Source organism: Myotis daubentonii, chromosome 14 (assembly GCF_963259705.1).
Source record: "Myotis daubentonii chromosome 14, mMyoDau2.1, whole genome shotgun sequence".
In the NCBI taxonomy this organism is placed as follows: Eukaryota; Metazoa; Chordata; class Mammalia; order Chiroptera; family Vespertilionidae; genus Myotis; species Myotis daubentonii.
In genome coordinates, this window is record NC_081853.1 from 51,248,472 (window position 1) to 51,276,157 (window position 27,686).

General features: G+C 44.6%; 1 protein-coding gene across 9 annotated transcripts in view; it reads right to left on the bottom strand.

Moving 5' to 3' along the window:
- Positions 1–18,226, bottom strand: part of SNRK (SNF related kinase) — a 40,473-nt gene extending 22,247 nt beyond the window's left edge. Inside the window, exons 1-5 of one of the 9 annotated variants that reach the window (XM_059664384.1) lie at positions 18,091–18,222; positions 14,966–15,015; positions 12,422–12,460; positions 3,990–4,051; positions 1,759–2,453 (exon numbers count right to left, since the gene is read on the bottom strand). In XM_059664384.1, the coding sequence (XP_059520367.1) occupies positions 1,759–2,347 (589 nt within the window). In that variant the 5' untranslated portion in view covers positions 2,348–2,453; positions 3,990–4,051; positions 12,422–12,460; positions 14,966–15,015; positions 18,091–18,222. Of the gene's footprint in view, positions 1–1,758; positions 2,454–3,989; positions 4,052–4,261; positions 4,414–12,421; positions 12,461–14,965; positions 15,016–17,960; positions 18,041–18,090 lie in introns of those variants that run through there. The other 8 variants (XM_059664391.1, XM_059664386.1, XM_059664383.1 and 5 more) reach the window with 8 other exon arrangements.
- Between the last annotated feature and the right edge of the window lie 9,460 nt (positions 18,227–27,686).

The following is a 27,686-nucleotide window of genomic DNA, read 5'->3' on the forward strand; positions in this document are numbered from 1 at the left end:
GTGTCCAGGGCAGCAGTGGAAGAGTAACTAATATAAACTTTAACCAGGTCAGGAAACACGGGGCCATTGCTAGGACATCTGCCTCTAGTGGGCGGCTACTGAGGTGGGAAATGAAACTCCACACAGACTTGGTGCAGCTTGGGAAGCACTGGGAAAGCAAGGGCATGCACGGCTTTCCTGGAATAAATCTGAAATAGAAGCAAGGAGTTACCAATCCATGACATCAGTTATTTCAGCAGATTTATATAAACCAAAGATTCAGGCCTACGTCAAAGTTCTATCCCAAAGGTATCTTGGCTCAGGTTGTGCTATCTGTATGGGAAGGAGTAATCCTTCACAAAATTCTCAGGGAAAACATTTAATATCTGGACAGATTCTACATGTAATGCTGCAATCAGGTCTTCTGGGGCCACCCATTTTCTAGATCCTCTAGAACAGTGGTTGCCAACCTTTCGGACCTCACGGACCACCGGCTGGTTGGCGACTGCTGCTCTAGAAGACTCTTAAAGAGGGTGTGTGAGGTATTTTATCCGAGGACTAGAGCAGAGCGAGGAGTAACTACCTCAGTGCATTAAACGTGGCTTCTAGTCTAACACCACTCTCGGCTTGAATACGTCAAGGTTTCCCAAAACTCACTTATTATACAAACCATAAGCTGCTTAGAAATCAATAGTCCAGAATGCCTCGGCTTACGTCTTACTACTCTACTTCTTCGGATGGACCAGATAGTCATTTTTAAATGCACACAGGATTCTGAGATGTCCTTCACGAGTAGTAAGTTAGGTCCAGAGAAGGAATAATTACACAATTTTAAGATGTGTCCACCAAAACGTAAGGTATCACTGAGCCAGAGAAAGTGAAGAACCACAGCTCTAAAACAAATACAAGTACATGCTTTGAACATGGTGAAGGCTAACTGCTCTCACCTCAGCAGATAAGGATCATTTTTGGCTAATTACCTGATTTTGAAATTGCTTTTATTCTTAAAATTACAGTGTTAAGACTGACATTTGTTAGCATGCACGTGGACACTGAAAAAGTGCAGTGTGTTTCTAGCATAGCGACTTTCATTCCCAGACCATAATTATTAAAAATGAAGTAAAAACAACCCCTATCCACCTCAGGAACATCTGCAGTGGGCTACCTGCCTTCCAGAAACCATTCCTTAGCCCTTTCTTGTCCAGAGCACATAGTCTAACTTGAAAAACAGTGTCTTGTTGTACATGATACTACGATGCCTGTAGCTGATCTCTGTTTTATAGATGAAGAAATGAAGCCAAGAGATCAAGTACAATGTCCAGGGTCACAGCTAATAAATGGTTCCAATGCCCAAATTCTTGGCACTGCACTGTAATATTCGTAGTACCGTTACAACAGGGTCTCGGTGACTGTTAAAGGGATTCCCAGAAAGGAAATGACTAGAAGAACCTAAGAAGATTGGAAAAGCACCCAGACCTTTAAAAAAATTATAATAACCAGATAAGAGATTACCTTAAATGATAACTTACTTGTTTTCCTTTGTTCTGACAAAAATACCTTATGAACATTTGCCACTTAAAAGGTAAACTAATGGCCAACTTTAGGGCTATATGGCATTCATAAAACGCAATCTGTTCATTAAGATGCATTTAATAGAAATTCTCTTAGAAATTATTTTTAGATTTAAAAAACAACAACAAACAAACACAAAACAACTGACCTGACCCACTGCACTCTAGCCACTAGAATTCAAGTGAGCAGGTATTGGCAGTGACCTACCTACTGCAGGTGCATCATACTCATCCCCAAGCAGAATTTCTGGCGCAGAATATGCGAGAGACCCACAGCTGGTAGTGAGCTTCTTTCCTGGCTGAAATTTGTTGCTGAAACCAAAGTCTGTCAGCTTCACAAGACCTTGTTTTTCAAAGAAGACCACATTCTCAGGTTTCAAGTCCCTGTGAACCACGTGGAGTTTATGGCAATAAGATATAGCATGAACTATCTGAGCAAAGTACTTCTTGGCCAAGTCTTCATTAAGTCCCTCCTCGTGTTTCATTATGTAATCGAACATATCTCCTCCATCCCCAAGTTCCAGAATGAGATACAGTTTGGTCTGGGTGTCAATCACTTCATAGAGACGCACGATGTTGGGATGCTGCACCAGTTTCATGCACCTCACTTCTTGGAAAAGGTGACCAGTGGCTAGTGTGTCCAACTTTGTCTTGTCAATAACTTTTACTGCCACCTTTTCACCTGTAAAGACATGCCTGGCCAGCTTAACCACTGCGAAGTGACCTCGGCCCAAGGTTTTATCCAGATCATACAATCCAGCAATCTTCCCATCGTATCCTCGCTTGAATCCTGCCATGCTGGTCCAACAGAATAAAAACTATTCAAACTGTTTGAAACGTGTCTTCTCATAGAAGAATATCTGGTGAAAATAAGGAATTCATTTTCAATGTTGCCATGGGCATCTACAAAATAAGAGAAGAAACAAAATTAAGTTTCTATAACATTTCCTTTTATAATTTCATTAAAGAAAATTTTTAAGAGAAGTCTGAAGTAAATGGAAACTGAATTTTCATTTCAAAGCCCACACCCTTTATAAACATTTGACTACTCTAAACAATGTTACATTTAAGACACTATCTTAAGAGTTAAAATGTCAACTCTAAGAGGCATAAAGTCAATCTCCCATGCAAATGAAAATGATATGAATCACTACCCCCCTCTCTCTATACATATTTAAATAAACAAAATAAGTCAAAACATGCGAAATGTTTTTGTCATCCTCATTTAATCCTTACAATTGCTCTCAGAGATAAGGACTCGTGGCCCCGTTTTGAGGACAGAGTAGTAAGTAACTTGGCCTAAGCTACAGGCCAGCGGGCACAAGAGGTGAGGCGTCTGCCACTAAAACCTGTGCTCTGAACCATTATGCTACACTGTTTCTGCAAATTAATTTCAGAAACTAAATTATTAATTGTTCCTACTAAGATTGTTTAAATAAGAAACCAGTAGTATGTATAAGTGTTGGGGGGGAAGCAAATTTTTTCTAGACTGTGTGTTATCCTTGGTATCTGAGCTAATAATTTTAATAAGATTAACAGGAAAATCTAAATGGTAAGATCTTACTTTATTTGGACAGTAGTTCCCCCCAAAAAAGTTTAATTTAAGCATATTTAATTTTCAAAAATAGAACTCTAAGCTAACTCCAGGGGACAGAAAAGTATCTTTAAAGCTTTAACTTCAATTAATTATAAGAGCTGTAATTATTCTTAAAATTCTACCCAAGTCAGTGTGACTATTGCAAATACAACTTCAGTTTTCAAAACAAACTTCTTCAGGATGCCCCCAAGTTATATAATACATATTTTTTTCATCTATCACTTTAGTTTAGATGCACTTCCTGGAAAGTGGCTATATAAATCACATTTTATAAATAAATCTGTTTAAATTAAATTTTAATTTAATTAATTGAAAATTTTTATTACAAAAGTAGTAAATAGAGAGATAAGGAAAAAAGTCTTTTCTGGGGTACCCAGAGGCAATCACAATGAACACTCTATGACATTTCTCAGAACTGTGCCAGCAAAGGGCACTATGAAATAATTTTTAATCTACTAGCAAGTTCATGGGAATGAATCTTAGAGGATCCCTTGTAAAGAAAGACTACCTGTAGTGAAATGACTCCTCACTCTCACTATCAAAGAATTTACTTCCTTTGTACACATGCGCCCTTTTCAGTGTCTATAAAACTACAACGTATTCCTAAAAACAGGACATCATAATTCACTGAAGGTTGGGAGGAAAAATATCCTTGTTAGCGAGCATCTCTTAAAGTATTAGGCCACTGTCTAATCTCACTATCAAGTGTATTGTGAGTTAGTGTAGGAAACAACTAAATCTTTTTTGATCTCTGAGGATCTCACACCGTGAACACCAATGCCAACTGTGAAGACGTGGGTTACATAAAGCAAAGGTGACTTTGTACTGGCTCCGAGACATACCCTGCAAACTGCATATTGAATAATCCTTCTTATTTCTGTGTTTTGTTAGTTGCTTTTTTCTCCTAAAAGAAAACACAGAAAAATATTTTAGTTTAGTTCCATTTGTTTTAAATTTGCGTAAAGTCAAATTATATTCCCTACGGCTGGGTCCAAACATAAAATGGCACATTTGTCTTTAGTGACCCGGCCCCCGTTATCTTTCTCCCCTCTGTGAGCGGCACCCGGTTCCAGGAATCTTTGTAGTCGACAGGAATCTCACAGTGAACATAAACCTAGAGATCGTTCCAGGTAGACAGCTCAGAGAGATGATTCCACCGGAAGGAGGAAGAAATGATAATACTGAGCAACACTAAACTGGCCATTTTCTAAGTGCCTCCTGACAGCAGGCACCAAATCCGTACGTCACAGACTCCTTGCCCAAAACCTTGCAGGGTAGGCACAGTGAGGCTCAAGGTGCCCACTAAGCAGCAGTCCAGGGCTCCAACCCACTCAGCCTGGCTCCCAAGCCCAACCTGCCTGCAGAAGCCGCTCCAGGCTCAGGAGGCAACCTTCCCCGCCCCCCCGTCCTCCAGCAGGCCAGCAGAAATCCACGGCAATGCCACCACCAGGGAACACACCAAACACCTTTGCACTAGAGGCTTTCTACTTGATAGTAGAGAAGAAACTATCACTATGGACACAGAGAATGTGAGCAGCTCACTGACATCGACGTCCATGGCACAGTGAGGGAGGACTGACTAGAGGAAGCCTTGCAGGCCTTTCCAGGACACTAAATATCACACAAATAACTGAGAGGCCTAGACAGTCATCATACTAGGCCAAAGGCAATTTATGCAATACACTACGGGTGAGTGTCCATAACCATTAATTCAAGCTCACATGAGCTTGGGGGAAAGTAGGCAGGAAAGGTGAAAGAAGAAGGAAAGGTGGGTGTGAAAATAAGTGTGTTGCTGGGGATGAGGGCACGGAGAGAGGAGACAGTTCTATAGCACAAAACGGGGCCAGCAAAGTCAAGGGCACAGGCCTGCATCTAATGCCAGGTGATCCCTGGGATGCACCGGGTCCTTCAGCTCCAAATGGGATACAGTAGCTCCTCCCATCACCTGTGCCTGCTTCTCTCTTTCATCCACAGTCTCTATGGCAAGGTAGTGTGGGTGGCACTGGTTCTGAAGGCCAACAGCTGGACTGGAATCCCAGCTCACCAATCACTAGCCACGGGACCTCAGCAAACCCTGATCTATGAGTGATGAGTTTCCTCATTAGAAACTACAGTGTGAAAGCAGAACCTCATGGGTTGTGGTGAGGATGAACTGAACTAATGTGGGGAAAGTGTTTAGTATAAAGGCTAGCGTAGAGCAAGCATGCATGAAGCACTAGCTACCTCCACCACCACTGCTGTTCTGATGATTGCATTCCCTCTCACCCAATTAGACACTCTTTCAGTCTTCCCCTCTGTAGGGAGTGGCTATAGGGTTAAGCCTCAGACTGACCTGTTGGCAAAGCCACAAACAAGTCCCAGTGTTGGGGTCCAACCCCAGCAGGTCCAGGGGTTCCCAAAGGTGTGGACGGAGTCGGCGAAGAAGAAATGACACGGAGACAGCGTTCAGTTGATCAGCAGCCTAGCCAGGTTCTCTAGTCAGGGTCTCCAGCCAGGTTCTGTCTTTAGGTTCTCTCGCTAGGTACTCCAGCTAGGTTCTGTTTTTATTCTCCTGTTACATCTGTATCTATACCAGCCGTGGACAAACTATGGCCCTCGGGCTGGATCCTGCCCATTTGAAATGAATAAAACTAAAAAAAAAAAAAAAAAATAAAAAAAAGACCGTACCCTTTTATGTAATGATGTTTACTTTGAATTTATATTAGTTCACACAAACACTCCATCCATGCTTTTGTTCCGGCCCTCCGGTCCAGTTTAAGAACCCATTGTGGCCCTCGAGTCAAAAAGTTTGCCCACCCCTGATCTATACCATTTGGTTTTAATCCTATCCATTCTATTCTAAAGGTTAGGGCGTTTGTTATCTCCATCCCAAGGTCACTACTCTACTGTTCGGTTAAACTACAAGGAAGTAACTGAAGGAGATTATCCTAAGTAAAGATTATGTAGCTTAAGCATGATTGTTCGTAGTTAAGGTGATTAACTACCCACCTGGCACTTAGTTAAGGGGTTTTACTGATTTATTCCCTTCCTTAGTCCTGTTAATCCCTAACTCCAGCGAAAAATTCCCACCTGGGAAACAACTTTTCTCAGAGAGGTGACCCTGGTTAAAACACATAGTGCTAAGAAGGGGAGCAAACATATCAAGAACAGTATGCCATATACGCCAGGTCCCTTGAAACATATGCTGTGCAGATATTTCTTCCCTGCAGCAACTGTGTCAAGCAGCAAGGATGGACCGGCTTCCGACATCCCAGTTTAGAGGGCACAGCCCTCTTGGAATAATTAGACTTGACCTTATGACCTCCCTAGATCTTATCTGGGTAGCTAATGGGCTGAGGGAGATGCAGCAAGTGCTACCAAAACAAGTGAAACTCACAAGAACACTGTAACTATGGCGACTACTACCTTGTTTACCTCTGATTATAAAATAAAGGCTCAGCTTGCTGTCTGGGTCTTCTCTGTGGCCTTTGCCAGGCACAGGAGATCCAACTAGACCCAGCTTATTCTCTTTGTCTGTCTTTTCTACATCCTTCACCACCTGCCCCCTTCCCCCCTCCCCCCCCCGCCCCCCCCAGCTCAGGCTCACCGAACCCTTGGCTGAGCTGGCCCGGCGCACCCCTCTACTTCAAGAGAATGAATTTACTGAGCTATTATCTCTGTGGCTTTCATAAAAATCCTGCTGTTCATTTTCCTAACATGTATGAAATTGAAAATGGGTGCTGTAAGATTGATAAAGGAAATAATGTCTCTAGTTGAGCATCAAAGTCTGATGATTTTTCAATAAAACATCACACAGAATCTAAGTACTTGCTTTTAAATTGATACTAAGATGACTTTCTATCAAATCTATCCTTCAAAAAAGGACTATTTCTTTACATTTTTTCCCATCAAAGTAAAACATTCTTACAGAAAAGTCTCAAAAAATATAGACTAGAAATCAGGAAATAAAGAGGTACCCACAGTCCTACCACTGAAGACCAGCACTATTAATATTTTGGCGGTCTTTCTGCAAAGATTCATATGCAACTTCTTTTTTTGTTTTACAAAGGTGTGACCATACTGTTCATAACTTTATAAGCTGTTTCCTGCTTTTTCTCCTGCCCTATCATTTTCCTTTTAGTAATTTTGTTTCATGTACGGAAGAAATATCTCAGCATATAATCTGTTCATGTTTTGGTAAACAGACTTCCAAATTATTTTCTATGTCTAATATATGTTCAGACAAAATCTACACTAATAAAAGAGAAACATACAAATTGGTGTCACTCCGCTATGTCCACCAGCCAATCAGGATGAGTATGCAAATTAACCCAACAAAGATGGCGGTTAATTTGCATATGCAGGCATGGAGTGAAGACTACTGAAGACTGAGGACAATTGAAGACTGAAGAGGCTTGGCTTCTCTGCTTGAGAAGCCAAGCCTCGCTGCTGCGGCCGGACCAAAGGCCTGGGTCCCAGTGCTGGCAGCCAGGGGAAGGAAGCCCTATTGCGTGAATCTTCATGCAACGGGCCTCTAGTTTTTTAAATAAAATGGAATACCCTCGAGCGTGAGCACAGGGACACAGAGGGGGAGCTGTATCCATTTTTAAGTATTTCTCCTCACAAAATAATACAAGTTCACTTTAGACAATTTGGAAAATGCAGAAAAGCACAATAGCGGTAGAAACTCCACCCATAACCTCACTTAGAATGACCTCCCTTTGGATTTGAGTACATATCCTTTAAACCTATGCTTCTTTACAACACTAAGATGCCATATACAAAGAGTTGGATTTTCTTCTATATGATGAACATTTTCCCATGCACCAAGTTATTCTAAATCAATATTTATAATGTTACATAGCTAAGATGGCATCTTTTAAAGTAGGAAAACCACTAAGTCGGGCCGTTTTAAAGCAGTCTTCTAATTTGGTAAATGCTCACACATGCATGAAACCAGGCTGGACCTAAATGAGACAGGCCAAGCAGTCGAGAGTGTTCACAGTATCTGCGGAAGTACTAGTGTGTGTTGCAAGAATATGCTGATGTTCGCCCACCGAGGAGAGAAGCAAGCTGTGTGCGGGCGGGCGTGGCTGGAGAAGAGGAAGGAAGTGTGGGTGGCCCCATACACATTTGGCAAGCTGCTGAAAACAGTTGTAGAACCAGCCTCTGTTAAACCTCCTGTCATTTTGGAAGTCACCCTATTATTCTTGTCAAAATTCTCTTTTAGCTTGTCACTGACATCACCACCACTGCAGCGTGGTCTGTATATCAAACAATGTCTGCTACTCACTCCTCCCCCGGGAGAGGTGAGGGCAGAATGGCCCAGTGAACCGAGGTGGCTCCGCCTGGGTAACTCGGAACCAAGCCATGGCACGAGACAGGAGAGGAGGTGAACAAAAAGGCCACGTGCAAAAACTAGGCCACTTTTATAACCTCTCTCTGTTTTGTTTGGGATAGTACAAATTTCCCCACAAAATCAGACTGCCAATATTCAAACGTACAAAAACCGCCCAAACAAATGACATGCTTTTTAAAAAAATATGTGCCCTCAACCTAGCTGATTTGGCTTAGTGGTTAGAGCGTGAGCCTGCATACTGAAGGTCACAAGTTCGATTCTGGTCAAGGGCATGTACCTTGGTTGCAGGCTTGATCCCCAGCCCAGGTCAGGGCGCATACAGGAAGCAACCAATCAATGTCTCTCTCTCACATCGATGTTTCTCTGTCTCTGATCCTCCCTTCTACTCTCTCTAAACATCAATGAAAAAATATCCTCCACTGAGGATTAACAAGTACAAAAAATGTGCCCTCTAATACAAACAACTACAAGAGTTTTTGAAAAGCCACACTAAAATTGGACTTAAGCTTCTTACACGTGGAAATTATCTGATATCTTCCTCAAATATAAAAACTGAAAACTGTAATTCTTATTCAGGGGAAATATCAGACAAAACTGTATGTTTATAGGAGAGCCAACTTGAGTGGAGGAACTAGCATTCCCTCAGTGAGTATTAGCCCCCTGACCTTGCCGCCGAACTTTCAAAGATGGCTCGAACAGAAATGGCATAGGCCGAAAGGAAGACAGAAGACGAAATCCTAGGAAACATCAACAACCTCCAGGTCAAGCAAAAGAAACACAACCCTGATGATCTCGTCATCCCAAGTAAACAATAGCCCACATTCCCTAGCCAGTTTGGCTCAGTGGATAGAGTGTTGGCCTGCGGACTGAAAGGTCCCAGGTTCGATTCCGGCCAAGGGCATGTACCTTGGTTGCTGGCACATCCCCAGTAGGAGGTGTGCAGGAGGCAGCTGATCAATGTTTCTCTCTCATTGATGTTTCTAACTCTCTATCCCTCTCCCTTCCTCTCTGTAAAAACATAATATATATATATTATTTAAAAAAAAAATATATATATATGTATATATATATATTTTTTTTTAAACCAAAAACAAAATAGCCCACACTTCTGGAATAGCACTCCTCCCCCTGGCAGTTGTCAGTATAAGCTAGAAATCAAAGATGAAGCAGCAGCTCCAAGGTTATGGAAGAATCCAGAGGTTTCCACTGGATTGGACAATCATTACTATATGGTGATCAGGTAGTGTCAGTCTGCAGTCACTGGATAGTATTAAGATGGGAACTACACATTAAAATGTTAAAGTCAATTATTTACTATGAGAAATGTCCTACCAGGCAAAACTAGTACCTCCAAATGTCTAAGAAAGTATTTCCCAATGGAAAGTAACTGCCTGCTAAGGTATGTTCTGAAAGTTTTCTTCTAAGTAGTCAATTTTAATGGACTCAGGGGTCACTGAGGTGACCAGGAACGCCAGGCTGAAAAGCCTGCCCCCAGTCCTGCAAGTCAGTGATGGGGTTGCCAATGTGGATCGATCCCTTGAAGTACTGAGTTAAGTCATCTTTGTTTCCTCTAAGTAAAACAAGCTATAGTCCAAGATAGCTTCAGGTCAAGGAATCAATGTATTCAGGAACCAGACATCTATTAACTGATGGAGAGTAGTACTGGGTGTTTGTAGAGATAAAGGGATTAACAACCACACCATAAAACCTGGGCCAGTAGCACAGGTAACAAGTTCAAATTCCTAAAAGGTAGTGCCTCTTGTTAATTGATGAAAAATGCTAAGCATTTCACTATGTCTACACCAAAGGGTAAGTGAGACTTTAAAAATTATGGTGACAGCCCAGGTAGAAAGCGCTCACATAATAAATAATGACTTAAGCAAAAGCTGGTGTGTAGAAATTACTCCAAAATAAATAAAGTCAACCCACAGTTACTTCTCTGCCAGGAAAATAAGTTGGAAGTTATGGAGACTTTAAAAACTTAATCAAACCTCTCTTCCAAAGCTTTTATTAACACTGTCAGAACCCATTTTAACTGCCTACCCATTCCCCCCGATCCAAGACCCCCCTACCCCCACCCCACTGATACTGTGACAAAGATGGTTATTAAGATACTAGAGGCCCGATGCACAAAATTTGTGCAAGGGGCTCGGCCCTCGCAGCCTGGCTTCGTCCAGAAGGTCGTCAGAAGGTCATCTGGACTGTCATTCCGCTGTTCGGTCGATTTGCATATTACCCTTTTATTATTATAGATGGTCAGTCATGGCTGGTGTGGCTCAGTTGGCTGGAAGTTGTCCCATGAACAAAGAGGTTGCCTGTTTGTTTCCCAGTCAAGGGCACATACCTGGGTTGTGGGCTCTATCCCCAGTAGGGGGCATACAGGAAGCAGCCAATTGATGGTGCATTCTCACATTGATGTCCCCACCCCCTTTCCCTTTCTCTACCTCTAAAAATCAATAAACTATCTTAAAAAACACACACATATGGTCAAAAAAGATGGTTGAAACAGAAAAAAATAAACCAATCCATAAACACCGAACATTTCACTGACTGACGGAAAGACAGAATCCTTTGGGGACTCCCTCACACTGTGGGACTGCAAATTACCTTTCTGAAAAGCAATTTGGCAATACATGTATGAGGAACCTTAAAATGATGCATACACTTAATTTTAAAATCTTACTTTGAGATTTATGTCTTAATGAAATGAAGACAAGGACAAATATTTACATTCAACAATGTTCAGTTATATTTACAAAATAATCACAAATAACCTAAAGGTCTACAATAAGAAAATGTTAAATTACAGTACACCTAACATTAACACTATGCTGCCGTTTTTTGAGGCTATTTAATCTCGTGGAGAAATCCTCACAATAAAATAGTAAGGAAAAAAACTCACATGCCAAATTTCATGGCAACGGATCCCAATTTTTTTGAAAAAGCATACAATTTGTACATGCTTTTATGTTAAAAATACCAAATTACTAAATTGATAAGCTTATATAATTTTTTTCTCTTTACTAGTATGCGTTTTAAGTTTTTGGCAGTGAATGTGTACTGCTTTTATAACCTAGGAAAGGTGGAGGTTATTAAATTTTTTACTTTCTGTACACAATTTACTTTTCCATTGAGATCTGTGAGATAAACCAATTTCCCTGAAAATACATTGTCTAAACCCTATTTATGTCATGTTAATAAACAAGACATTCAATGAAATAGCTTGCTTCCCTTGAGGAAGGAATAAGGTATGCAATTCCTGCAGGCTGAGGAAGCAACAGGTACACTGAGTCTATTTTCATCAGAAAAAAATATTTGAGCCCTAATTCTGTAGGACACAACACAGTCCTTTAGACTCCTACAAAGAAGTTATCAATGTATAAAAATAAATAAATATTTATACAAGTTAGCCGAGGGGAGCTATGTCAAAGGAAGTGCAGAGGATACAAAAGGCAGGACCTCGTGGACAGGGGCAGCCCACAGACCACGGCTTGCCCTCCCACGGAAGTCATAGACACCTTTCCTAAAAGTGGGGGAAACAGGCGGATAGCAGACCACTCGCTGACTCTGCAAAGAACACCAGTTGGGGAGAGGTTATGACTTGAGGTACAAGGGAGGTAAGTTCATCAGGGCTAAGAAGGATGATCCTGAAAAATACCTAATGGTTCACCATTTAGGCAACGATCATGAAATCTCACCTGCTCAAAATGAATGGGAAACTTGGGGAGGTTCTGTTTTCTACTTAAAAACTTCATCCTTTGCAAAACTGCCACTTTAATGGACTTTGCAAATTACATTTCCTCCATTTGTTTCTAAAAAAGGATTTTCCTTCGCAAGATTAGCAAATACTCACAAAATAGGAGGGCAAAGGATAGAATCAAGCCCTAAAACAGCAGCCTGAGTATTCTCACTCCACACTTCTCCAGCAGTACTTACTCATAAGGCTTTATGCCAATAAGGAGAGAACTGTCTGACCTGTAGAAAATGAGGTAAAACAGAAAGTCAAACTTTACTTTAAAGTTCAACCACTCTGCTTTGGTCCAAGTAAAAAAGGCTACACAATGTTTAAACAATTTCAAAAAGAGAGCCACTAAAACATTACCCTCTGCTACATAATTTGCCCACAAATTATTTAAGACATTGTTCTAACTCTAAAGTGAACTTCATCTCACAGGGATGTAAAGTCCAGCACGGGGAATATAGCCAATGATATTGTCATAACCATGTATGGTGTCAGGTAGATACCAGACTTACTGGGGTGATCACTTTGTAATAACATCTGATCACTATGTTGTAGAGCTGAAACTAATATAATATTGTATGTCCACTGTAATTGAAAAAAATAATAAATAAAATGAACTTTACCTAGATAAATTATACAGTAAAACTTATGTTATGTAAAATATAATCTCTAGTATGGAAGGACCAACGTGGCTGAATATTAATTAAGCTCAGTTAGATCTATTATTCAAACATGTTCCCCTTGCTGTGCAATATGAAGACAATATGATGGCCTGACAGGTGTGTGTACACAGAGGGGGGCGGGACATCAGAGAGGAGCTGGGACAGCACCCTAAGATTCGGTATTTCAAAATACCACATGGTCAACTTTTCTCTTAAATCCACCATAAAGGTACACTTTCAAAATGATCAAAATTCATTTATTCAGCAAATATAAGGGGCAACATCACAGCGCAGTGGGACCAGTACCACAGGATCTGCAGCCCAACACATGACCCAACATCTCAAACAGGCGTGTCTTTATAAAACAGAGATACTGGCCACCCTGGTCAGTGACTAAAAGCTACGTGCAATAATACATATGAGCAAGGTGTGAGTGTGATCAAAATCACACATCTTTGCACGCCTTTCCAGAACCGGCCTTCCTCCCAGGAGGGCCCAGTACGGAGGGGCTGCACACTCAGCTCCCCATCTTGTTTTGATATCAGTATCCTCACCCTTAACAGGCCCAACAAACTGCCCCCACACACCTCCGCTGGACATGCAAGGAGGGTCCCTGCCTCAAGGTGTTTCCAATCTGGAGTTCACAGGAAGGAGCTCAGAGGAATTGATTTTTCTGAGTTTGAACTAAGAGCTGAACATGGTTTTGGTGGGAAAGAGGCCTTCCAGCAGAGACCTGGGAGAGCTGGTGTGTCTGGGACAAACACACATGCAGGGTGCAGGAGACGAGGTCAGACAGGGAGGCACGGGGCATATACCTACCGGCCTGGCAAGTCAGTTGATGTTCCTCAGGGCTGGCTAGCTCTGCCTGTGCTTAAAGGTCACCTTCCTGACCACCACTCTCTCCCACACCCCGGTGCTCTCGCAGCACCACGTCCTTTTTCATCACAGCCCTTATCACAGCCGTGGTTATGTAATTGTGTGATTATGCGATAAATAATCTGTGTTCCCCACTAGAATAAATGGTAGGCTCAGTCCCGGTAAGGACCATGCCTGTTTTATTCAGTTCTGTATCCCAGAGCCTGCTGAGTAGATCATCGACCCAAAATCCACAGATCACATTTTATGAAGTGAACAAATGAAAGCTGGCACTGAGAAGCCAAAGAGGAGTCCTGAGCTGGGCACAGCAGTCAGAGATGACAGCTCAACAAACCACTCTGGCAGCAAAGTGGAGATCAGCCTAGAGCTGGGAGACAGGAAGGAGACACTGAAAATGTCTCCAGGTAAATGAAGACTTAACGCTGAGGGCTGCCAGCATCTGGGCAGCGAAGAGGAGGAGGTGACGGAGGAGACACATTTTGGAAGCAGAGTCTAAGAACTCAGCGCTCAGGGACAGATCAGAGGGAATCGAGGATGAGTCGGGTGGAGAGTGGTAGCAGGGGGACCATTCACTCGACCGGGAACACGGGAAGGAAGATACCATTTCCTGAGCGTCTACAATGTGTTAGTACCGAGTAGAAGACGGGCTTCTAGAACTCAAGTTCTATGACTGTGAAACAATTTAGATCTAACCCAGCTGCATTAAAACGGGATGGTTTCTATTACCAGGCTGACAAAAACCCACAAACAGAAGTTTAGATTTTTTTCAAGCTTCTTCCCGGGGACACTGGCTATGCCCAAGGCATGACTCTGGTCTGGGCACGTAGGAATCAAAGGTCTCTGTCTTCAAGGAACTGACCCTCTTTTGGGTTTGAGGAAGATAATTCTGTGAACGGAGGCGCACTGAGGCTAGGACTGGACCAGCGCACGTCCTGTAGCCTGCACTCTGGAGCAGGGATTTCATAACCTGCGTCACCTTTCCGGCCAAGGGGTGGCTGTAGGAGTCCGCCTTTAGAGAGACAAACAGACCCAATCTTGCCTGAGGCTGGAGACACTCCAGAACTTAAGCCATCACAGCACATGGGCAGACAATGGCCTCTGACTTTGAAATAGCTACTGAGGAGCCTCAGAGCGGCAGTCTGGGGGCCAGGACACAGGAAGGAGAGGGAATGAGGCCTGACTTGTTGTGGAAGAGCCTACCTGAGCAGAGGCCAAATGCTGGAGGTGCCAAAGCAGAATCTCAGGAGGCTCTGGAAGTGACAGCAGAGAAATACATGTTGAGGAACAATAAGGCAGACACCCTCTTTCGGTGCACTCCTCCCATACCACCAGCAGAAAATGGTTTCCCATGGCATAGAAGGCCTCTACCCCAAACACATGTACAGAAAACTGATGAGGAGGGAGCCCACAGGGTGGATAATGTGGCTTCAGGTCACTGGTGCAGACAGCACACCTCCAGCGTCCACTCGGTGTTCACCGAGTCCCAGGCATTTCACACAACTCCTCCCAAACTATAGCAAAATAGCAGGGCACGTTCCCCTCCATCCCCAAAGCTATTGCCCTACTCCTCCCCCTTCCTTTTCATATTCTTTTAAAAAAAAGAACAGCTGCACTGTTTCTACCTCAACTCCCTTTCACCCACTTGGATCCAAGTCCTCCCTCCACCACTTGGCCTTGACTTCTCAGCCTCCCTGAACTCTGAGGGCCCTTTCCCCTTTTCTCCACCTGAGAGCCCTACCTGTCCTCTAAGAGCACTTCGGCCATCACCCCCTCTGTGAAGCCTCCCCAAGTCAGATTCCTTGTCCCCCATCTCTGTGCTTCTGGGGGATTTGCCTAAGCCTCACCCAGGCAGTCACCAGACCCTACTGTTCACCTTGGTGTCCCCGACAGCCTGAAAGCTATTGCTACCCTCTAACCCAGTGCCCCAGAAATAGACACACACAAAGCTCCATGAATAAATGATCATAGGTTAAGTTTACATTCAAAACTGCTAGAATCCAGTCAACATTTCCACCTAAATTGCTCTAAGACTTGACCTGCACATATGTGCAGGCTGGGAAGTACCTAAATTCTGAATAATAGTTGCCCTAGAAAAGCATGTTGGCTAAAACTCTGACTTTCGGTTGTTAAGCCAAACAGAGCTGGCGTACAGTTAAATCAAGTCTTTAGGAGTTCCTTACCTATGTTTTTAATTCCTATAATTCTGACCGTGTGGAAAGTTCACTTGTACCCTTTTCTTCCTAAGCAGTGCAATGAGCTCCTAGGCTCAGACAAGCTGCTACGGCGAAGAAATCATGCCTTATTTATACCAAAGCGTAGACCCATGGCTGCTGGGTATCGACAGAAATAAACACCTCTTATTTTCTATTCAGTTTCACTTTCATATGAAACACCCACAGTAAACTTCAGACAAATAGTATTTCCTGCGCCGAGTAAAAATGTGAACGTCCTTCCATTTTAATAAGGACATTTAAAAGCCTCCGTTTTAGGATTATGGGATTATATTTGAACCATAAAAGGCCCATCCATATTGCAGTTCTGGAAAAATGAAAATCAGTATAACTTCTGAGTCCTCATATGTTACATATGAATGGATCTCACTGCAAGAAATCATATTCAGAACAGTAAAAAAAAAAAAAATTAATACGGTGGGTGGGAGTAATTTTTGTGTGCATAAAACTTAAAAAAGAAACAACTATAGGTTTGCAAAAGGGAAAGGTGGCACTCCAAGTTTCTGCCCGGAAAGCCTGGAAGATGGAGCATTAAGAAAAGTTAACCCCGTGCACTGGATTTTCAGTTACTACACCGCTCCCACACATGACCTTGGGAATGTCATGTACCTTCTCTCATTCCTAGTTCTGTGAAATGGGAATGTCGTCTGTTTTTCTAGGGGAAATTAGACAGTGGGATAAAAGAGTCAATGCTTTTTTTTTTTTTTTTTTTTTAAAGGAACTTGTCTAATTAGTATGCTTTAAACACCAGTTGTACAGTACATTCCTCTTCAGGAACCCAACTCCAAGAGAAATATTTAAGCAGACGTTGAAGACAGATTTCCTGAAGGGAATGCTTTTATAAATCTGGAAAGCAATGTAACAAGATTATAAATTAACAGAGGGGTTACATAAGCCTCGACAACCCCAGGCTTTAAAGTGCACTGATACACATGCTGATAAATTAGACTGACTTGGGAATAGTGTCCCAGCTCTGTGTAACGAACCCAAACGGAGGAATCTGATGCTCGATTGGAATTTGGTGGAAATCCAATAGGACGGCCAGCATTTGGGGTGCCATCACTTGCAAGCCATGCTTCACCTTTCACCATAAAACGAGAAAGGCATTAAGTCAGCTTTAACATGGGCTCTGAGAATGCACTCAATTAAATGAGGGGCGGGGGGGAGGGGTCACTTGACAGTTTGACAGGTCCCATATCCAGACATCCACAGATTTAAGAACCCTACTGGTAAAGTCCCCCAAATACTGGACTTGAAACCAAGTCCCCTAGGAAGCTATTAGATTGTATCTGGTCCAACTGTCAGGACTAGCACAGCTTCAGAAACACCTCCCTCCCCCCCAGGGGAAAAAAGGCTGTCACTTTCCTGGATCCCAAGTCCAAGTAAAAGGCAGTAGGTTTCTGTCAAATGGTCCAGAAAGAAATCAACAGGCGATGACTACGGAAAAGAACGGAGGTTTCCCAATGTGAAAAATTCTAGCTCTCCCTCGGGAACGCACTGCTCCTCCTTCCTTACCCCGCTGCCCTTTCTCCACCGACAACAATATCCCCGTTCTATTGTAAGGCTGCGGTTGTACCGAGGAACCCCCTTGCTGCAGCCACATTTCCAGATGCGTTTGCAAAAGGAAAACACATTCGGAGAATACACCCCGCATGGGAAAACCCGGGCGCGGGGAGCCCGGCTGCGGCGCGGGGCCCTGCGGGCGCCGCACTCGGCCCGCTCCGGGGCGGGGAGGGGATGCGGGCGCCTCCCGAGGTGCCGCAATCCCGCCGCGGCCGCAAGGGCAGGGCCTCCGGGCGCCCGCCGCCGGTCGCCGCAGTGACGGCTCCCGCCCGGGCCCCGCCGCCGCCTCGCTGCCAGGCCGCGTCGCCGTCGCCCCGGGTCGGGGCCGCCGCAGCCCGGGCCCCGCATCTGCCTGGGCCCGCGCTGCAGCCGGCGCGGGGAGCGCGGAGCGCGCAACTTACTTTCCGCCAGCGGCGGGCGCCCCTGCACGGGCGGCCAGCCCCGCAACGGCGGCGGGAGCAGGCGGCCGAGGCCCGCCCCGCACCCCGGCCCAGGGCCGCTGCATTCGGCCGCGATCTGCGCTCCCCCTACCTCAGCCCGCAGGCGGGCGTCCGTCTGCAGCGGCCGCGGCTCCGAAGACTCCCTCCCGGCCGCCGATTCCCCGCACCCAGAGCTAATCATAATACCGAGCAGGCGGGCGGCCGGCAGCGGGGAGGGGCGGGGCCGAGCTGCGCCTGCGCGGGCCCCGCGTCACTGTGACGCGAGCGCAGGGGCGGGGACTCGGGAGGGGCGGGGCGGGGCGCACCTGCGGGCCCTGGGGCTCGGGGCAGGAGGGCATCCTGGCAGCGTCGCGGCCGCTGTCAGTCTGGGGGTGCAGCTGGCGGTGCGGCTGGTGGTGAGGAGGCCGGCGAGGAGCCCGCGGAGGATCGGGGACGGCGAAGGAGGAAGCACCAGGGACTCGGGATAATGGCCGAGAAAAGCAGCGCGAGCTGTCGGGGGACATCGGAGGGAGGGGACTAGTCTGTGTCCCGGGGCTGAAGGTGGCTCGCACTTTATCACCCCAGCTTCCTCCAGGTTTAATCAAGGAGAGAAAAAGATTAAATATACACTCATCTATAGGTACACAGTTTTTGTCCTCTAGACTTCGTTCTCCCTGGGAACCCAAATGGAAGGAATTTTAATGTTGTTGCTATTTAGACAAAAGGAGAGAAAGCTCAGCATCTGAATGCAGCTCTGGCTTCAAAGGCCAGCGGGAGGCCCGGCTCGGCCAGGCTGCCTCCTCCTGAAACGGCGCGGAAAGGCAGAAGGGCGTGGGAAGTATGAACACATAGGAAGTCACACGCCGGGCGTTCACCGTGGCCCTGGACGGTTCGGCTCGGGCATGGGCTCCTGCCTCCCACCTTGGACATGGCAGCGTGGTGCTCCGGGAGTCCTGCAATCCCGCATTCCTGGAAGAAGGGACTTGCCTGATGCCAGCGTTCACCGACCTGCTTTTCCCTTCCTGTGTCTCCCTTCTTTCCAAACCCTCCCCTCAGAAAGGACCCCTAGCAAAGGACACAAGCCAAAACAAAAAAAAAACTGCTTGCATTTTCCAAGTTTGCTTAAATTGGATGGAGAAGAAAAATCTAGATGGTTTCAGCAAATGTCTCTGTTGGCCAATGTCAGAAGCCTTTTCCTCTAGACCAGCGGTTCTCAACCTGTGGGCCGCGACCCCTTTGGGGGTCCAACGACCCTTTCACAGGGGTCGCCTAAGACCATCGGAAAAAGCGTATATAATTACATATTGTTCTTGTGATTAATCACTATGCTTTAATTATTTATGTTCAATTTGTAACAAGGAAAATACGTCCTGCATCTCAGATATTTACATGACGATGCATAACAGTAGCAAAATTACAGTTATGAAGTAGCAACGAAAATAATTTTATGATTGGGGGTCACCACAACATGAGGAACTGTATTAAAGGGTCGCGGCATTAGGAAGGTTGAGAACCACTGCGCTAGACTCTCTCCTCAGCATCAACTTTGCACGCCTGAAGAGGACTGGGAAGCAAGAATGAAGGGTCAGGGGGTGCAAACCTTCAGGGTAATAACAAGGTTTTCTGTTAAAGGGGGGACTGCCAGTTACCCCAATGCCCTAGCATGGGGTGATGGATCATGGCTGGGGAACGCCCCAGGGTGTGGGCCTCAGGTGGGGCCTCTGTCCCTCCAAGGCTGAGTCAAGGCTCCAACTCTGGGATCAGGGTCACTCTGACTTAGAAAGACCATAAAAAATCATCTCACTTTGATGTTGCCATTCCCACTCTAGCAGCACTTTAAGCCAGAGCTCTCAACTTGGTTTGTGGGGATTCGTTCCTTTGTTGCTGGACACCTGGAAGGCCATGTATTTTTCCGTTCAGGGAGGTATCGCCATTCAGGGGGGAAATGCCGCTCTCATGGTCTCCCAAGGGAGTGCCAGTGGTTGAAGGCCTCCACCTCCACTGCCAGGTCAGTAGCCCCTGAGCTATAACAGTAACCACAAAACAATGGCTGTAATAGCAAAGCCCTTGGAAGACAGTATTTATTTATATTGCGGCTATGTAACTCCGGTTTTGAATACATTCTGTAAGGGAAACAAGGGCGTAAGAATAGCAGAACAATAAATGAAAAGGAACAGAATAAGAAGTTGATGTAAATAAAGACAGTTCCCACTCTCTTCCGGAGAGAGGGGTGCAGTGCTGGGCATGCGGTAAATCATTTATGCATCCCCAGTGTTTCTTGAGAAGCCAGAGTGCTGCTGACAAGAACATGACCCATTTTTCGTTCCACACCATAAAGGTGGCGACGTGATCTGATTATGCTTCGGCAATATTTAAAAATGCTCCAGTACAAAGTAATGTAGTATTACTTAATTTTGAAAGTAAGCAAATATGTTTATTGGTAATGAAGAAACCCCTTCTCCAGTCTGCCCTGGAGCCGTCTCCAACACAAACTGCTTTTTTAAAATGTTAGGTCTTTTTATGGACTGGTGGGAAGCTTTAATTAGATACACAGCACTCTGCAAAACAAGATGGAGCATGCATGCTTGCGGTACAGTCTCTGCGATTCAGATCTCAAAAATAACATAATGCCACCAATTTAAGGAAGAAGTTGTTTATTGGAGGGAAACCAGGGAGATGCTACAAATTAGCTCAAGATGTGAAAAGCAAGAAGATTCATGAAAGAATTGCTGTTTTTATCTTAGGGCCCTCCAAACGCAGCACGTGTGGCAAGGTTGTCTGCTCTAGATAGTGTCAATTTTCATAATTTATTAAAAATTTTAAATATATTTGAAACAGCAGGTCCTGGCCATTCACATACACTTCTGTTTGAGTTGTGACATTTCATGCAATGATTTCCTTGTACATATTTAGTCATTTCGTACATTGATACTTGTGCATTTCTGAATCCTCGGTTCGTCACAATAGGACCAAAGTACTGCCTCATTGGAATGGACTAAAGAATTCCTCAAAGACTCTGTGGTTTCTCTGTTGTAAGACTTCCACGTGATTAATATGCAGGTTAGCAATTGAGATCGACAATGGGATTAAATGAGTCTTTCCATATTATTAGAACAGTGCCTGACACATAATGAGCAGTATATTAATGAATATTTTTAAAATGAGTACCATAGGATATTGCCAAGATATTCAAAGTTTAATTTGGGCCAAAAGAAGCATACCTGTGTTCCTCCAACAAATAAACCCTGCTTAACCCTTTGTCCAGAGACTCTCACACAGGCTGCCAAACCCTCTATGCTCTGGCTCCTTCCTTTCTTTCCTCTGTATCTATTCTCCATGAGCACCATGTCTCCAGCCTTCCCAGTTCTCAGAAAGGGAATTGCTTTTTCACACCTCTGAGCCTTTGCCCATTCTGTTCCCTCTGCCTGGAACTGTCACCCGCCCCTTTTCTCCACTTCCTACACTTGCAACCTCCTGAATTTCTACTTACCCTTCTAAGCCCAGCTCTAGTATCACCTCCTCTGTTCTGTCCCCACCCCAGCCCATCAGAGGCAGGCGTTCTCTGGACCGAAACACCCTAGTACATATCACTTACAATGTTTATCATGAGGCGTTTTTTATTCAACGGGAGTGTAATTGACATAAAATATCATAGGGTTTGTAACTGTTTACTGTCCCATTTTCTCCCTTTGCAATTTAAACTCCTAGAGGACAAGGATTTTATTTTATTCAAATTTCTATTGATGCCACGCATCATTGAGGCTGCAAGCAGGCGGCCCAAGGGCTTGCACCACAGACTTGGGTGGTTTTTTTTTTTACACAGGCCCTTTAAGAATATGAATTGGCTGAGAACATGTGAAAATTGAGAGATTTGAGTTTTTAACAATTTTATTGAGGGATAAATTGCATACCATAAAGTTCACCCATAATACATGGTAATTCAGTGATGTTGAGTACATTTATAAAGTCAGGCAACCATCACCCCAACCCACTTTTAGAATATTTCCATCCCTCCCCCAAAGTTTTCTCACATGCATTTGCCTTCAGCCACGTTCTAATTTCCAGTCCTCGGCAACCAATGATTTGCCTTTTCTAGAAATGCCATATAAGTGGAATCAGACAATGTGTAGTCTTTGTTAGGCTTCTTACACTCAGCATGTTTACCCATGCTGAATGGTATTCTAGTATATAGGTACGCTAGATTTTCTTTACACATTTACCAAGTGACAAACACTTCATTTTCCAGATTTTTGTTATTGTAGATAATGCTGCTGTGAGTAAATATTTACATATGGCACTGGGTGGAGTTGTTGAGTCTTGTCGTAACTGTTAAGTTGAACATTTTAAGGAACTGACCATTTGTTTTCTGAAGTGACGCTACCATTTTGCATTCTCAGCACCCAGATCATAAAAAGAACAAGACCAATCCCCCAGAAGCCTTCTTGTGCCCCCAGGGTAGCCATTCCTGACGCCTTATAACAGCGGTTCTCAACCTGTGGGTCGCGACCCCTTTGGCGGTCGAACGACCCTTTCACAGGGGTCGCCTAAGACCATCCTGCATATCAGATATTTACATGACGATTCATAACAGGAGCAACATGACAGTTATGAAGTAGCAACGAAAATAATGTTATGGTTGGGTCACAACATGAGGAACAGTATTTAAAGGGCCAGAAGGTTGAGAACCACCGCCTTATAACATACTTCCTCTTCTTCAACTTCATGGGAATGGAATCGTACAGAGTGTGTGCTTTTACGCCTGCCTTCTTTCACTTGCAGCATGAACAGTAAAGAAAAAGAAACTGTATTTGAGCAGCTCAAATTTTCTAACAAGTGACTCAATTAACTATGAGGAAACCAAGACTGTCAGTGATGAGATAACCCACCTATCATTAACTACCCACTTGCCCTTCAGCCGTGGACAATCAAGAAACATGACCAGTAGGACTAGTAACAAGTGCACTTTCTCATAAGAGATATTCCAGTATTTTAAAATCAAAGCCACGTGACCATCAAATGTATGGACACCAACGCATGCCCCTTGTGTTGTCTGGGGTAGGATCTCAAGGCCCCTGCTGGGCCAGGCCTTAGCCTTCAGTTGCTGGACTATCAGGAGGTCTTGGGCCGGGTGGTGGGTTCCTCGGAGAGGAGCTGGGATGAGCAGGACTCCGAGGCTCCAGGCCGTGGCAGTGTACCTGTCATTGCAGAATAAGCTCAGTGTTTTAACATCTGCACAGCGTGCTGGCTGGGTGTTAGCGCTGCTCTTTGCTGTGACGGTGAAGGTCGGGTGGCCTCTGGTGAAATTGGCCTCGAGGTATTCTGGCATTGAGCGGATGACTACAGCTCAAATGGGTTTCTGTCCTGACGAAGGTGAGACTGGTCTGTCCCCTTACAGTCAGGAGGAGACGGGCCACTCGGCAGCACAGACCCCACAGCTGGAGGGGGCATCTGATAACTGGACAGTCCTGAGCTGAGTCATCGGCATGGATGTCAAAGCAGCTAACGTTTATTTCCTTAGGACAGTCTTGCAAATAAAGCTTTACTCAGTTCCAGCTCCCAATTCTTCTCCCAGCTCAGTTCCAGCTTCCCAACTATCTAACCCTGCTTCAAAATGAAGGACAGTTAGTAATTATATAAAAGTAAAAAAATTAAAAATTAATAGAAGCAGGATAGGGAAAGTTGATTCAAGACTCAAGACCACTCTCCCAGAAATAATAGCCTGTATTTACTCCAGCTTCTACTTCCTTGCCTGCCTGGGCTAGAGAGATCAGCAAAGCTAACTGTTCACTTTCCCAGCCTCCTTTGCAGGTAGGGATGACCATATGACCCAGTCTGGCCAGTAAGATTTGGGTGGAATTCAGCTGGAGTGGTGGTAGGAGGGTATGTGTGTGTGTGGCGGGGGGGAGGGAGTTGGGGAAAACTTTCGCTTTTCTGGTACAAAGGGACAGCTGCAGCTGTTTCTGGCCTCCCCTTTCTTCCTGCCCTGATTGGGCATCATGCCTGGAATAGGAACTGCCATCTTGCAACCACGAAGGAGAGACCCAGGGAATGACAGCAGTGCTGGCTCTAGACCTCATGAGCTGCTGAACAAATGCTAACAGCTGCCTGCTCCAGACTTCTTGTTTGGTGAAAAAAGCCGGAAAACTCTGTTCCTTATGCTTACTTATAGCTGAAAGCATTCTTAACTAATACAACTAGTATAAACCATTACTTGTCGTGGATAGGCAACAAGGGCCAAGTGGAAGGGGCTGTGAGGATTTTCCAAGTCTGGTTAATACATTAGAAAGAAGCTGTGGGCAGTCATTCTCAAAAGTACGGGAGGCAGCCCTATCTGGTTTGGCTCAGTGGATAGAGCATCGGCCTGTGGACTGAAGGGCCCCAGGTTCTATTCCAGTCAAGGGTACATACCTTGGTTGCAGGCTCCTCCACAGCCCAGACCCTGGTTGGGGCTTGTGCAGGGAGGCAACCAATCAATGCGTTTCTCTCACATCAATATTTCTCTCTGTCTTTCCCTCTCTCTTCCACACTCCCTAAAAAAATCAATGCAAAATAGCCTCAGGCGAGGACTAAACAAACAAAAGCAAGGGAGGCACCAAGTCCTACTGGGGCCAAGTCAAAACAACACAGAAGCCAACTTGAAGGGACTGCAAGGAGGGGACAATTTGAGCATCAAAAAAACAATTACTCCAATGGATTAAATTGAGATTAAAAATTAATAAAGGAAAATAACCAAGCACTTACCCTGCCTTTCTGATATGAACTATATTTTAGAACAGCCAAAGAGGTTTAATTTAAAAAAATAATGTTGAAAAGGGAAGAACCACCTAGACTTCAGAAAGTGATGGAAAGATTGGATAGGACCGTGGTCGGCAAACTGCGGCTCATGAGCAACATGCGGCTCTTTGGCCCCTTGAGTGTGGCTCTTCCTAAGCCTTAGGAGTACCCTAATTAAGTTAATAACAATGTACCTACCTATATAGTTTAACTTTAAAAAATTTGGCTCTCAAAAGAAATTTCAATCGTTGTACTGTTGATATTTGGCTCTGTTGACTAATGAGTTTGCCTACCACTGGGATAGGAGATATGGTAGGAGTTATGCAGGCACCCGCCACCATCTTTCCATCTTCTCTTCCTCCTCCTCTACCCTCCTCCTCCTCCTCCTCCTCCTCCTCCTCCTCCTCCTCCTCTTCCTCTCTCTCCCCCCACACCTCTGGAATGGCCAGCCTGAGGTTTTACTTGTCCTCCTCATCTACTCCTCTGTCCTACCCCTTTGAATAGAGGAAAGTTGGGGGTGTGCATGGTGGTGAAGGGAACAAAGACTGCTGGCAAGAGATGAACCCTCCTTCCTGACACACACTCTCTTATCAGTGCGTGGAGACTTGACTCACCCTGAAGATGACTAAACTCTGATCCTCAATCAGTACTCCGGGCCCCTCCCAACAGGGGCCCTTTGCCTAGACCTAATGCTAATTAGTGGATCTCACTCTGCAATAAGGAGGATGGGTGTGAGTTATTCATGATAATCCCCATACAGTAATTCCTAAATAGTGAGCTCTCAGTTATCTAAGGCAATGGAGTAGTATGTGAGCTCAGAGGAATAGAAGGGCCAGGAAATAAGCAAATCCAAACAGTGAAAATAGGATGGTTTCTAATAGGATGAGCTCTATCTAACTCTAGGCCAAACGAAGTCAACCAAAAGGGCCTAATTCAGACTCTAGGGGTTAATCATGGTCATAAACTGGGGGTAGGGGGGTAATCACTGGACTAAGCCAATTGAGGTTTAATGAACACGAAATGTGCCATCCCCAAATGTCTATAAACTGAGGCCTAAAAAGTTCAAATCATTAATATATATATATTTTTAAAAAGGTTCCTTTCAAAAGCCTCACCCATTGTTAGTTCTGGTAGGAAAATGTCAGTTTTATTATCATTGACATCATATATCCAACATCCACAATAACCTACCCCAGCTGAAAGGCCGTTTAGAAAAGGAGAAAGGCTAGCGACTCTTGGGCCTGAGGCCATGCGCAGTGCTCAGAGGCAGCTACCCCAGCATCTTAAACATCAGGGACATGAAAATGCTAAGCCATCTGTGGCCATCAAGAAGGTTACAGCGCCTTTGCTGCCCAGGTGCTCTAGAGTAGGTGCCGATACACAGAGGAATCATGCAAGATCATTGGTTTCAGAGACAGAGGGGAAAAGGAAGTCTCCACAGGCAAGATACATATATTGCTTTTGACCGATAGCTTTTGCCTCTGCAGCTTTCAGACCCACTGGCATTTCAATTCCACAAGGACATGAACCTCATGTAGTTTGTTCACCTCTGTAGCTCCAGCACCTTGACTGATGCAAGGCGCACAGGGTAAGATCTCGACAAATATTTGTCAAACGAATGACCCAATGGGCATGCTGTGCCATGCATGTTTGGAGAAAGAAAACTGAGGGGCGGGGATGTGAACTGGTTTATCTGAGTTCGTAGTCACCAATTCAGCATTTGTCCACAGGCCTCATTACGGTCAGTTGCTCATAAAACATAGACAAACCCCTGTCCTGGTGTTCTGTAGTATTTTCTAGAAGGTAGGAAAATATACAAACATGATGAAATGACTGACCTATACATGTAGAACTACTAAAGGTAAGACTTGATTCATGTCTAAAAAGCAGTGTCTAGTCACAGAATTACAGACATGAAGAACATTTCTTAGGAAGAGTAGACACACGGGGTAGAGCCTGAACTTCGATGTTTTCAACAACGAGACGAGTCTCGAAGCCCCTTTCTATTATACCAGGCGGCTGCTTTGCTCTGTAGCCATAGCGTATGTCTGTTAATTGTCTTATATAAGTAGAAGACACAACAAGGAATGTATATAGGTCAGAGAATATCTTAAAATTCCAAGCAGGAGAGCTGCTAATGAACTTCGTTTAGGGTGTCTTGCCACCAGAAAAATGAGAGACCTTTCCCACACACCTTTGGCTATTTGCTCGTCAAGAAAAGTCACACATTTTCTCTCTGTAAAAAGTGTCAAAATGAAAAAAAAAAAAAAAAAAGGAGAGCTTTGTGCAGTTTCACGCCTGATGGGCTGAGGACTGGGACTGTGTTTAAATTTGGAATATATTGCGATTACCCCAGAGAACCATGAGAAAGCTCTACTCGGGGGAGGGGCATGAGGCCATGGCCTTTTGTTCCATGTCAGGGACACTACACAGGGTGCAGGCTGAGATGCTGAGACCCAGGCACACACTCACCCGTGGGAAAAAGAAATTGCCCTGGTTTCTTCTGTTTTTAGCAATGCTTATGATGACTTGCCAACAAATTCTTTGTCTGCTACCGCCACTCCTGTTTGACTGTTCATGAGCCTCCTGATGAAGCTCTACGTTGTAGGCCTGCCTGCATTGCAAATCCTATTGGCTCTCCCCTGTGGGGTCATTTCCTGGTGAGTTTCTGAGATGACTCTATTTTGAATATGTGGGTTCCAAGAATCCTTGAAAGAAGCCCCAGTCCAATGAGTGACTTTGGGTCCTGCTGGGCCCTTGCTTACCTAGAACTCTGAGCGCAGTAGAAGCTGACTTTGAACCTTGAACACTCAAGTGCCATCCAATCTCGGTCAAGGCCTTGGTCTGGCATTGGTATTCTGAGAGTCATAATACCACCTCAAAGGTTGCAGCATTATTAACCTTGAAGATACAAAGGATTGAAGGGCTGTAGCT